General features: G+C 40.3%; 1 protein-coding gene across 4 annotated transcripts in view; it reads right to left on the reverse strand.

Annotated features, from left to right (window-relative positions):
- Positions 1 to 13,481, reverse strand: part of myh9 (myosin heavy chain 9) — a 112,699-nt gene that overhangs the window by 48,396 nt on the left and 50,822 nt on the right. For all 4 annotated transcript variants that reach the window (XM_033013610.1, XM_033013613.1, XM_033013612.1 and 1 more), the window contains 9 exons: positions 13,306 to 13,369; positions 10,149 to 10,247; positions 8,634 to 8,777; positions 8,081 to 8,176; positions 6,351 to 6,469; positions 5,040 to 5,192; positions 3,805 to 3,978; positions 3,534 to 3,707; positions 3,154 to 3,268 (listed from right to left, as the gene is read on the reverse strand). In XM_033013610.1, the coding sequence (XP_032869501.1) occupies positions 3,154 to 3,268; positions 3,534 to 3,707; positions 3,805 to 3,978; positions 5,040 to 5,192; positions 6,351 to 6,469; positions 8,081 to 8,176; positions 8,634 to 8,777; positions 10,149 to 10,247; positions 13,306 to 13,369 (1,138 nt within the window). The remainder of the gene's footprint in view (positions 1 to 3,153; positions 3,269 to 3,533; positions 3,708 to 3,804; positions 3,979 to 5,039; positions 5,193 to 6,350; positions 6,470 to 8,080; positions 8,177 to 8,633; positions 8,778 to 10,148; positions 10,248 to 13,305; positions 13,370 to 13,481) is intronic.

The raw sequence follows: 13,481 nt of genomic DNA on the forward strand, positions 1-13,481 counted from the left end.
TGACTTCTTCTAATTTAAGTTCATCAGAAGTATTACAGGTAAAAAAGATAGTTTTAAAATGTTAGTATTAATTATATGAATCAGAAACATGGCATGCTCTTGGAAACCCAGTTCATGCATCGATCTCTAAATTAAGAGGAAATATAACTGTGACACGTAAATTCTACATTCTTAATGATCAATTGAAATCTTCATTTCATAAAAATAACTGTGGAAGACACTAAAGTGTGTTTAAGGTGATCTGTCAATGAAGGGAAAGCGTTTCATGCAGGAAAGTTGTACCAAGGTCAGCCACAATCCTACTGAAGGACAAAAGATTTGAGAATTAAGGGACAGAAGTTTAGGGGTAACATGAGGGGGAACTTCTTTACTCAGAGAGTGGTAGCTGTGTGGAATGAGCTTCCAGTGGAAGTGGTGGAGGCAGGTTCGATTTTATCATTTAAATTAGATAGGTATTTGGACGGGAAAGGAATGGAGGGCTATGGTCTGAGTGCAGGTAGATGGGACTAGGGGAGAATAAGTGTTCGGCACAGACTGGAAGAGCCGAGATGGCCTGTTTCCGTGCTGTAATTGTTATATGATTATAAAAGAGGAAGGAGGAAGGAGGGAACGAATGCCTGTTCCTACTATTTTTTCTGCTTTAGTTCTCAATCAAAGGTGCAAGTATAGTAGATTTTTTTTTTTAAACAGTCTGCTTTTCTCAGACTGTTTGCATGACCTGCCAGTCCATTCTAGACAAGTCACTTAATGCCATTCCTTCACCCTTCTTAGCATAGGAGTAGCACATGGCATGATAATGTGGAAGAAATAAGTAAAACTAAAGACCAATGTGGAAAGCCAGGATATAAACTATAATCATAGCCCTTAATTGTCTTGGAGAAACTGCCAGGACTAGGGACACTGCAGTGTGCATATCTTAATTTAGGTCCAACAAGAGTTATATTTATGAAATAATTTCATTATTGAATGCAGAAAAAAAAATCCTCGTACTAGATTAGATCAATATTGAAAATTAATTTCATTTCTACTTTTTCCACACAAGTGCATTTTGCTTACGTTGGTGGAACAGATTTCACCACTGCAACACAAGATGAGGCATTGTTGAAATAGATGAGTTGCATTAACCTACAGCAGAAGGGAAAATAGAAAGAAAAAAAAGCAGGAATGGAGGAGAATGATGAACAGTCAAAGCAGGCAATTCTCAGAAGCAACCAGATCATAGTCTTCTCTCATGCCACCTGGTTTGATATGTAGAATAGGAAAGCATGCATAGAAATAGGCTGGCTGAAAGCCTTTTATCTCTGCAATAAACCGAGACAGCGTTAAAAATAAGAATTCAACCCTCAAAGAAATGAATAACCAACGAGAACTGCAAGATCCACATCTAGTCTCTTTACTAGATGCTTGTAAATCCTTCCTGAACCAATGCCAGAATTGTCAACAAAACATGTATCATATCCGCAATGGTCTAAAACACAACTCAAGTTAACTGGGCATGTAATATTGAAAAAATGAGAATGAAAAGGCAATATTATATAAATCAAGGTTAAATCAGTTCCGATCTACCGCGCATTAGGAGCACTTGCGATGGATAACAGATTAACAAAAAACATACTGATCCAAATTCCTGGGTGTGAACATCTCAGATTACCTGCACTGAGCACAGTACATAGGTGTAACAATGAAGATGATGTGCCAGCTCCTCTAAGTTATTAAAGGTTTAAAGAGAATCTGTCCGTCACCGAATAATCAAAGCAACTTCTACAGATGATCTGAACTACCTTGACTGGTTGTACCACAGCATGTTGCAGCAATTCCAACACACAAGGAATGCAAAAGGCTGAAAAATGGTTGTCGCAGCTGAGTCCATCACGAGCACAACCCTTTCCACCATTGGAACAAGGCGATGCCTCAAGAAGATGGCATCTATCATAGAGGAAGCCTGCCATCTAGGATCTGCCCTGCTCTCGTTGCTACCAGTAGGTTCAAAAGCCTGAAGTCCCACACCAACAGGTTCTGGAACAGCTATTCTACAACATCAGATTCTTGAATTGATCTGGACAACTCTAAACCTACCTCAAAAACAGACTACTGAACTACCTCTTGCACTATCATAGACTTGTTTCAAATTGTGTTGTGCACTAGGTTTTTTTTGCAGACTTTTTCTTTTCACTGTCTGGTAGAATTTTTGTACAATCTATATATAATTCGCTTTTGTGTGTTGGCTGAGTATGTGCGGCGGGCTTGCTGCAAGCAATATTTCATTGTTCCTGTACCTCACCATACTTCTGCATATGACAATAAACATGGAGTTAACTTCAAATGATTGGTTGCATCTTCAGGCGTAATGCTCAGCAGACCGGGGATTCCCAGAGAGGGAAATGAGGTATCAAAAAAGTATTTTCTTTTAAAACACTCATGAAATAGTATAATCCTGGTTCTGTGAACAGATTATAGTTCTATGATTCTCGAAAGATAATCAATCAGGGAGCTGGCAGTGTAAATCTAACAATTGTCATGGAAAACAATAATAGGCCTTGAAATACCATCTTGCCATGTTTTCTATTAGTATTGATTTGAATTAAATTCTAGGATAAATTTCAAAATATACCATTTAAAAACTAGCGAACCAGAGAAATCAAGTTGGAGAGAGAACATATAGTCTGTATTATGATGCTAGATAATGACCCATCTTGCATTCTGATATCCTACCCTTAGCTGAACATTGTACCCTACTTTCAGATTATCTGGAATATTTAACGCAGATGTCCAATTGCTTATGAAACACTCCTACGGAATAGATTGACTAAAGTAAATTTCCATTTCCTCATCTGTGCAAGCGAAACCCATGCTAGGCCCAGAGGACAGAATTAGTTTGCTCATTAGAATGAGAACACAAGTCAGCGTCTTCAAGCTCCAGTATGATACTTTTGCATTCAGGAGCTTGCCCCCCCCCTGCTAGCACCCTGCAAACCTAGTTCCCAGTATTCTGAGAGAATTTCAAGATCTTGTGAATAGAAACACTGAAATACGCATGCTTGATAGTGCCATCAAGCTAAGGCTAGGAAACGTGAGAAGCAGCTGTGTGCCTTGGAAAACAAATTACTGGAGTGACAAAGAGATTAAAAGCCTTGATTTAAAAATTTTACGTACCATCTCTCCAAAGGTCAGCTATAAATTTATCGGAAGACTGGTGCAACAATGAAGCAATGTTATCATTTAGTGGGTCCATATTCTTCATTAGCCATTCAGTTGCTTTGTAATCCACCTGCATTGCAAATAGAAGACACCTTGTCTAAATATACATATGTAATATTGAGATCGACTATTAATTAATATTTGTTATTTAAAACTACCGAGTCCCATTCACATGTCTGGAGTCCAGATTGCAAGTTCGTTCATTTTATACAAGAACACAATAAGCAAAGCCAAGGTGAAAATGGTTCTGCAAAATTGTGACTGAATGACGGGATTTCCTTACGCAATAGTAACACTAATAGATTAACCTAATTTGGTATCTTTGCTCTATTTACCTTTCCAGCATAATGCATAACGCAGAAATCAGCCTTGTCTTTTAGCTGTTTGGGTTTCTGGAACTTGGGGTGGGTTCCCTGCTCCTGCACTACCTTCTCCACAAACGTTTTATCAGTGGCTTTGGGGAACCAGCACTCTTCATCAAGCAGAGCGAGGATGCCGGGAGGACTAGCCTGCAAAATAAAATTGTAAGAGAAGTAAAACCAATGCATTTCAATCAATACTTCAGGAAAGCGAGCAAGGCAAAGTAATAAGGGAAGGATGACTCACGGATTTTTCAATGAGGTCAATGCAAGGCTGCAAGTCCAGGCCAAAATCAATGAAGTTCCATTCAATTCCTTCTCGCTGGTACTCCTCTTGCTCCAGGATGAACATTGTGTGATTAAAGAGCTGTTGCAGCTTTTCATTTGTGTAGTTGATGCACAATTGTTCAAAAGAGTTCAACTGCAAAAAAGTGCAAAAGAATATTACTAAGAAGGGAGCAAGTCAAAGATGGCACTACACACCAACCAATAGAACGTTTTGTATGTTCACCTTAAGTAAATGATCATTTTTAATGCAGCCAAGATCAGCAAACTATTGTCATTAACAAAAGCAGGTCTTGCTGGGTATATCTTTCTGGCTGGAGTTTAATTCCAACCAAAACTGCTGGTTTCAGCCATTGAGACTTGACATCTTCATACAGAAGTATGGGACTTACCAAGACAGATTGTATTACAATCTGCCACTACATTGTGTCACTGGACTGTATGGGGAGTCCATCAGCTGAGCTTAATTTTGCTGGGAAGAAACCATTTCATAGGCAGTGAATTATAGTGTGAACATTGAAAGTTGTGCACACATAAAAATCACCTCGTTCTGCAATAAAATGTTACTTCATCACAGTTGGGAGAGGATTTAGGATCCTACATGTATCTCTTCTTTTACTGAGTATTATTTGGAAAAAAATGCCATAGGCTTGCTCACAGTTCCAGAGCTTTCTAATTAAAGCCTTTTGAAAGCTTAATTTAAAATCCAATATCAAATGTAACAATACTAACAAAATGAAGCACATCCCAAAATTGCAAATAGCCCAGCTTTACCGTTTTAACGGGCTTCAGTGAAGAATATGTTAAAATCTATGTGACAGTAATTTGGTGGGTCATCTTAGGACTGCCTGAGAAACTCTAGTGAGCTTTACATTTATGCAGCTAGTTTGTGTATATTGTTCACCACTTTCCCATCCCAGACACAGAATCACTAAGATAAGTCACACAATTTATACAATTTAAAAGGAAAAGTGTCTGATTTCAGAGCAAGGGAATGAACATTACAAAATACCCACGTGGCATTAGCCAAGATGTAAATACAAGACTACTGCATAGTGATTTTACTTCACTGAGTCTTCATGAGCAAATTTATATCGTGGGCCAAAGGGCCTGGTCCTGCGCGGTACTGCTCTAATCCACTCGTAACCATGACATTTCTTAAATTTACCAAGTTTTACATGTGCAGCGCCAAAATACCTCAAAGATCTCAAAGCCAGCAATATCCAAAATGCCCACAAAGGAAGCACCCTGCCTCTTGGTCCTGTCCAGGGCCTTATTGATACGCATAACAAGCCAGCGGAAGAGACGTTCATAAGTGGCTTTGGCTAAAGCCTCAACAGCAAAATCAGCCTGCACACAGAAAAAGAAATCCAGTCAGTTACTTATTTTAAATACAAGGCAACCAATAGTTATTGGGTTAGTGGGGGAATATGACACTGAGGTAAATCAACCTTTTCTTTGTCACCTTCTCGTAGTTAACAATGATCTATTCTACATTTTCCTTAATCCCCTTTGATGTCTCATTTTCACACCTTACACCCGAAGAAGGGTCTTGACACGAAAAGTCACCCATTCCTTCTCTCCAGAGATGCTGCCTGTTCCGCTGAATTACTCCAGCACTTTGTGTCTATCTTTGGTGTAAATCAGCATCTGCAGTTCCTTCCTACACTTTTCTTACCAGGTGGTATAGCAGAGACAATAAACTAAATGGCCTTTTCCTACATTATTCCATATTTTCTAATGCTTTTAGTCAGAGCATCTGCTCTTTTATGCCCATTCGTGTAAAATAAATTGTTTTGCTGACAAAATCTACAGGGCGGCACAGTGGCATAGCGGTAGATCTGCTGCCTCATAGCTCGAGAGACCCAGGTTCGATCCTGACTGCAGACTGTGCGGAGTTTCAATATTTTCCTTGTGACTGCGTAGGTATTCTCCAGGTGATCCGGTTTCCTCCCACATTCCAAAGACACGCTGGTTTGTAGGTTAACTGGCTTCTGAAATTTGTCCCTAGTATGTAGGAAGTGAAAGTAGGATAACATAGGACTAGTGTACGGGTGATGAATGGTTGGTGTGGACTCGGTGGTCTGAAGATTCTGTTTTCACGCTGTCTCCAAAGCACCTTACAACTTATCTAACTTCTACTACACATTCCCTCCTTAAAATCTATCAAAGTGAAGATGTGAAAATTCCATCATGTTATTTTCACCAGATGAATTTTTGCATGCTTCATTTGCGTTTGTGTAGAGTTTCGGCTAATCAAAATTCTAGATGAGTTATATTTATGTTGCTCCAGAGCACAGCTGTTCCAACTGCATTCATTCTATTCAGGCAAATCATAAGGCTACGAACAATAAAAATCATGGTACAATAACTTATCTGAATGCGTAATCTGAGCATAGTGAATAAAATTGTTTAAACAGCTTTGAAACTGTCTATTTTTAGCAGTCTTTACCTTCACTCTGATCTAGCTTTGAAAAATATAGTCACAGAAACAATGTAAACACTCACTTGCTCTTTGGTCTGAGCTTTCTGAACATAATCCCTCCCAACTTTGATGCGGGGTGTGAGGATTGCCCTGCTGAAGTCAGTCACCTGGATTCCCAGAAGGTGGCACACTTTCTGGGCAGCTGTGAAGGAAACATTCAATTTACCAAGAATCAAATAATGCTTATTGGGACTAGAAATTAGTTTCAGTTCTAATATGTGGTGCTATCAAGATCACCTGTGTAATACAGCCCAACTTCATCACATCCAAGATCACTACCAGATAGGATTATTCCAAGACATTCCTGAATAACTTCATTTTTCTAATCTCCATAAATTGAAAGTTAACTGATCATTACTCTCCACATTCTAAATTGGACTAAGTCCCATTTCACCCATTGATCTTAACGTTTGGCGATCTATACAGGCTCTTGGTTAAACAATTCACCCATTCCATTTTCATCAGGTCTGTTCTCCTACAATTCTGGTCACTTGCACATCACAAATTTCACCACTCCAACATGGTTAGATGTACCGTCATGCACTAAGACCCTGTGCTTCAAAATTCTCTAAAACTTCTATCTCATAACTTCCCCTGTTCCTCCTTCAAGGCTTAGCTTCATGATCCAAGCTTGTCTTCCTCCAATCCGATATCTCTGTGCCTTGGCAATCTATTATTTAATTACATTCGTAACATCTTGGGCAGCAAACACAGGGAAGGACATCTTTGTGATTGAGGCAGTGCAGCCTAGGTTCACGAGATTGATCCCTGGGATGGCAGGACTGTCATATGAGGAAAGACTGAAAAGACTAGGAGTTTAGAAGGATGAGGGGGAAATCTTATAGAAACATATAAAATTATAAAAGGACTGGACAAGCTAGATGCAGCAAAAATGTTACCAATGTTGGGCGGAGCCCAGAACCAGGGGCCACAGTCTTAGAATAAAGGAGGGGGGCATTTAAGATTGAGGTGAGAAAAAACCTTTTCACCCAGAGAGTTGTGAATTTGTGGAATTCCCTGCCACAGAGGGCAGTGGAGGTCAAATCACTGGATGGATTTAAGAGAGTTAGATAGAGCTCGAGGGGCTAGTGGAATCAAGGGATATGGGGAGAAGGCAGGCACGGGTTATTGATTGGGGACGATTAGCCATGATCACAATGGATGGTGTTGCTGGCTCGAAGGGCCTCCTCCTACACCTATTTTCTATGTTTCTATGTTGTTGGAACTTGTACGGGCAAGGACAGTTTAGGATGGGATGAAGCCTATGCACAGCAATTGAGGCAAGACAAAATCCAGAATTTATGGCACAATGAGCTACTTGGTCCCTATGAAAATGTACTTGAATTATAGGTTTGGCTTCTGGCCAATTTAAAATGCCAATTCTTTAAGTGGTAGAGACTATACAGCTTACATGAGTACATATTTCATGCTAGCAAATACTTTCAAAACTGAAATACAGTCCTTGCTACCAGAACATCGTGATCAAGTTGGTAATACAATTATATAGCACAGGAACCGGTCCTTTGGCCCAAATCATCCAAGCTGACCATTGGGTTTTCTTGCGCTCATCCCATTCACATGCATTTGTCCCATGTCCATCATAATCTTTTCTATATATGTATCTGTCCAAATCTCTTTTCAACATTTTAATAGTAACAGTGAAGAAGAATTCAGTATTTACAAGTTTCTCTATTATGGAATCTACTTGTTTGTTTAGTCCACATAAGATTCACTACATTGCTGATCTACTCACCTGTGTTCTCAGGCATGGTAGCTTGATCAGTGTTGCGTTCCTTTTTGAAAATTATGTTCCCAAATTGAAGTACAGCAGAAACTACCTTTAGCATAGCTGAGAAAGAAATGAAAAAGGAGAATCATTAAACAGCCGTGGCATTTATTAATTTAGGGAATGAGATATCATCTAGTGATCACTGGATTAGAGAAAAACATGGCCTCGCGTTAAGTTCTCATGAGAGTCAGGCCATTCTGCAATTAGTAGGTCATAGCATTCTGACACAGTATCTTTTGCCGTCTGGTGAGTAATACTGATAGTCATGAGTTAAGTCATCAGAGCAATTAAAGATCGTCAAAAATGTTGATTTTTACCAGAGATGCGCATTTTGGCCAGAGTTCGTTCCAAAAACTTTTTTTTCACTAACCACAAACCCAATGGAAAGAATGTCTTTGGTTACTCAATGCAAGGCGTGCATTAAAATGTCATCATTATGAATCAAGCAATACACTTTATAGTACATCATTTAATGCACTTTATGGTACATCATTTCTTCCTACTTATTAATGCATACCTATCAGTTCATCACCAGATATTCCCATAATTTTGAATGCCTCCATCGTCTCCTGGAACAATTCTCTATCTTGCTGTCCAGGAATGGTAATGTGACCATTAGATACAAATTTGTAGTTATTGTAACTATCCAATAACAGATCAGCTGCAACCAAAAAGATGTCACACATTAGACTTAAAAATGAAAATGTTAATTATACAGCACTTTCGTAATCAAGATCACTCATGATGCTTCAGTCAGCATAGATGAAGATTCTCTGTCTGACATTTCAGACAGAGCATGAGAATTACTTCACTCAGAGGGTGGTGAACCTGCATAATTCAGGAGGCCAAGTCACATATATTAGAGGTAGAAATGTTCTACACACAAAAGACGTCAAGGCAAATGGGTGGAAGTTGGAATATGATGTTGTCATGGAGGATCAGCCTAGATCCTATTAAATGGTGGAACGGGCACAAAGGACCTAATAGTCCAATCCATCCTCTATTTTCTATGTTTCAATGAAGTATAATCACTGATGTAATGCGATGAAATCAAACTACTATACAGTTAGGTTGAGATATCAATGCAAACCAGTCAAATTCATAGCTAACACCATGTCAAGGTGGAAGCAGTTCATCCAGCTTAAAGTGGTCCCAACACTCATCAGGTCCTTAAAAACAGACCAAATAAATTACTATGCCAGCATAAATATTTACCAAAGAATAGTAATCAACAAAGCAAATTGAGTACAGGCCCACTACCAATTTACCGGCACCCTTTCTGGATTATCTATTTCTGAGAGGCGTCAAACAGAACCCAAACTGTCCGCCTAGGTGCCGTGATACTGGCCCGCAAAGACAGAACAGATCTGCTGGCTTCAGCCGGGCCAGTGTTCTACAGCCACAGCCGCAAGGAGCACTTTCGATCCTCCATTCGGCTGCGGAAGTCCCGATGAGGTTGAAATTAGTCGCCTCACCCACATTTTCGGGGGGGGGTCCAGGGGGATTTCAAGTGTGCTCTTGTAGTTTTGTCTGGATTAAAGGAGGTGCCGGACCACCGGTTACTTAGAAATTGGTGGTGGACCTGTACCGCACTGTACAATTAATAGCAATAGAAACCAGTTAATTAGTAACACACTTCAGAAACAGTCACACTTAAAATATATGTTGCTCTGGTGGAATTAAAACACCAAATATCTAATAATTACTTTGAAAAGGAAACAATTGAGAAAAGATCATGGCATACACCTGAAGCAACTAGTTACATAGGAAAAGATCTGGAACACTACTTCAAATCTATTACCCTCAGTAGACTTCGGATGTAAATATTAATCAGTACAAGACATTCAAATTGGATAACAGGTAACTACCTTTTCGCACAATTATCAATTTATGGAATCAACCTATGCTCAAGGTACTGGAGGCATGAAGTTATGCAGAACATGGCTCATGCCATGATGCAATTTCTACTTGTTCGCTTGAGGATCACTATACATCTTTCTCATCAGTAAAACTGTTTAGTATACAAACTTACTCTTCAAGTGTTCTCCAGCCCCGGAAAGAAGATAGTAAAAAATATGGAAGGTACGTTCATCTTTGGCTTGACGTATGGCACGAGACTTTTCCAAAAGATCTGAAAGTTGGTAGTTAAAGGAACTCCACCATGAAATTTAAAGATCTAAACAATAGCATCACAATCTGGTTGCTCACTGAAAATATCTATCAGGTCAAACTGAAAACCATAGCAGGATGGTTTCATTGGAATAGACATTCAGATTGAATTACTTAACTTGCACAAATAGTACTGCTCCCCGGAGTAATGAAGTGTAAAAACAAGGTAAACAGTTTACTCTCCTTGAACTGGAGTTATACAATAGTGCCCCCCAGGGTGCTACTCTATGAATACTGTTCCGATATACCTTAATAACTCAGACTGGAGATAAAGGCAACAATTTTTGAAATTTGCAGATGGCACCACACTTGTACGTGTAACAAATGGTACAGATAATAGATTCCAAGAGGAAGGACAGTAGGGAGGTAACATTTAAGAAAAGGAGGCACATATTTTCATAGAATGAAGACAATTAAGTATTAAATGATACAATCTGAAGGAGTGCAAGTATAGGGTGCATCCATGCACAATTCCTTAAAGGTGACAAGGGAAGGCTGACAAAGCTGTAAATAGGGCATGTGGGATGATGAATGTTATAAATAGAGACACAGTATAACATCTAGACGGTCAACCTAACTGTATACGATGCACTATTCATTGCTAGTAAGCTTGTTTCACACCACACCACAGACAGAGATAAGGTATTCACATTCAAGTTAGAGTAGAATTAGGCCATTCGACTCACTCTACTCCGCCATTCAATCTCTGCCTCCTAATCCCATGTTCCTGCCTTCTCCTCATAATCCTTGACACCCGTTCTTATCAAGAATTTGTCTTATCTCTGCCATAAAAATACACTGATTTGGCCTCCACAGCCCTCTGTGGCAATGAGTTCTACAGATTAACTACCCTCTGACTAAAGAAGTTCCACCTTACCTCCTTTCTAAAAGAGCACCCTTTAAGTCTAAGGCTATTATCTCAGGGGGCGCTGTCCTGTGCACGGCTGCCCAGCCAGCAGCTGCCTGTCTCTTCATCTTTTTATTTTTTATTTTAGTTAGTTAAGTTAGGTCTAGACTTTTTTTTATGTGGGCGGTGGGGGGGAAGGGGGAAACTACCTTTCAGGGTCCCTACCTGGTCGGAGAGGCGGTTTTTCTCCGGGCTGCAGCTTCGCGGCCTACCAGCGGGCCTGGAGCGGTGTTTCCTGTCGGGGACCGCCCAGAACCTCGGCTTCAGCGGCGGCACAGCGCTGGAGCGGGCGATGCCTTGCCCGGGTCGCCGCGCTGGAGCTCCGGTGAGCTGACGCCGCCGGGTAAAACATCGCGGAGCTGCGGGACTGTGGAGCGACCAGCTGCGGGCGGCGGCGCTGAACTTAATATCGGGAGCCTGGGATCTCTAGATGAGATCGCCAGTTGTGGAGCTCCAACCGGCGCGGCCTTGTTGGCTTCGGAAGCCACGGCCTCCAGTGCAGAAGCAGCCGTTCCAGGGTTCCCAGGCCGCTGGGAGGACTCTCCCGACACCGGAGCAACATCACCCGGCGAGAACGGCCTGGAACATCGGGCCTCCGTAGAGGCAACTGTGGAGGCCTCAGTGGGCCCTACTATGGGTGAACTGGGGTTGGGGACTGGACTTTGTGCCTTCCCTCATGGTGGGAGCCACTGTAGGGGGATGTTCTTTGTGTTTAAGACTTTCATTGGTGTTATGTCTGTATTCTTTTTTGTGTGCTGCAAAATGGCAAAAAGCATTTCACTTCACTACACCTGGGTGTATGTGAATGTGACTAATAAAATACCTTTGATACCTTTGACCTCTGGTCCTAGACTCTCCCACCAGTGGAAACATCCTTTCCACATCCACTCTATCTATGCCTTTCATTATTCTGTAAGTTTCAATGAGGTCCCCCCTCAACCTTCTAAATTCCAGCGAGCAGCGGCCCAGTGCTGTCAAACGCTCATCATATGCTAACCCACTCATTCCTGGAATCATTCTTGTAAACCTCCTCTTGACCCTCTCCAGAGCCAGCACATCCTTCCTCAGACATGGAGCCCAGATTTGTTCACAGTACTCCAAATGCGGCCTGACCAGCACCTTAGAGCCTCAGCATTACATCTGTTTTTGTATTCCTGCCCTCTTGATATAAATGCTAGCATTGAATTTGCCTTCATTACTACCAATTCGACTTGCAAATTAACTTTTTGGGAGTCCTGCACGGCACTTCCAAATCAGAATTGGGATTAACTGCAGCTTCAAAGTTGGGTGAACTGCAAATGGGGCAAACATCCTTCTGTGTTTTGTTATTCCATCATTCCATAAATGTGTATATTATTTAATTGCGATTCGTAAACCAAAACTAAAAGCAGGTTCTAACTCTAATTCAGTAATTCAGGGTCCAATGGGGCTTTGCTTTTTCGTCGATTTTAATGGCTTCAAACTATTCTTTATTTACTGCATCCCACATACCAATGTAACATTGATAATAATACACTGCAAAATAAAAACATGATTCATGACTCAAATGTTCCAGTTTGGCTATCCTTCAACACTGAAACATAAAATCTGTAATTATTTGTTTTCGAGATACACAAAAATCAATTTCCTCCTTTAGCCTCTGAAGTATGTTGGAATTCCCAATTACAATCCTTCCTTTGTATTTATTTCCATTCAATACAATTCAAATTCTTCCTTCATCTAGATGTCCCAGTTTCTCTGATTAGAGATGTCAGCTTTCCTCTCAAATTCTTCCTTCTGCTTCTCCAAAATTCATTTTCTCCAGAGTTCATGAGTATATTCCGGAATGATTTTATTTTTTTAAGTCAGATAGCTTCTTGCAATTTATTTCCCCAAGTAAATAAAGAAAGAATAAAACTGCTTTAACCTTCAAAGAGCAGTTCATCTCCTTTTATTCTGGGTTAGTAAAGTGCAATAAATTGAAACCCCAAGGCACAGATTCCACATAAACATTTCAAAGTCCGAGGGCCCCAAAACAGAGTTTATTGGAGGTACACTAGGTAACACATTAAATGGCTGCATTCCAATATTGCAGTATTTCTGCAGTTCAGCTTTTCATAGTTGTAAAGGATACAAGTTTCAATATTGGCTCCAACAATGTAGCCATTTACATCAAAGTTGATTCGAATAAATTTACCCTGTAAATTGAAGAGTACATGTTAAATACTTGGAAGTACACATTGCAGAAGAATACAGACCGTACGATTTAAATGTTGTTTGCTTTGACTACTTTTTCCATTAGATTTTGTT

Source organism: Amblyraja radiata, chromosome 38 (assembly GCF_010909765.2).
Source record: "Amblyraja radiata isolate CabotCenter1 chromosome 38, sAmbRad1.1.pri, whole genome shotgun sequence".
NCBI classification, from domain to species: domain Eukaryota; kingdom Metazoa; phylum Chordata; class Chondrichthyes; order Rajiformes; family Rajidae; genus Amblyraja; species Amblyraja radiata.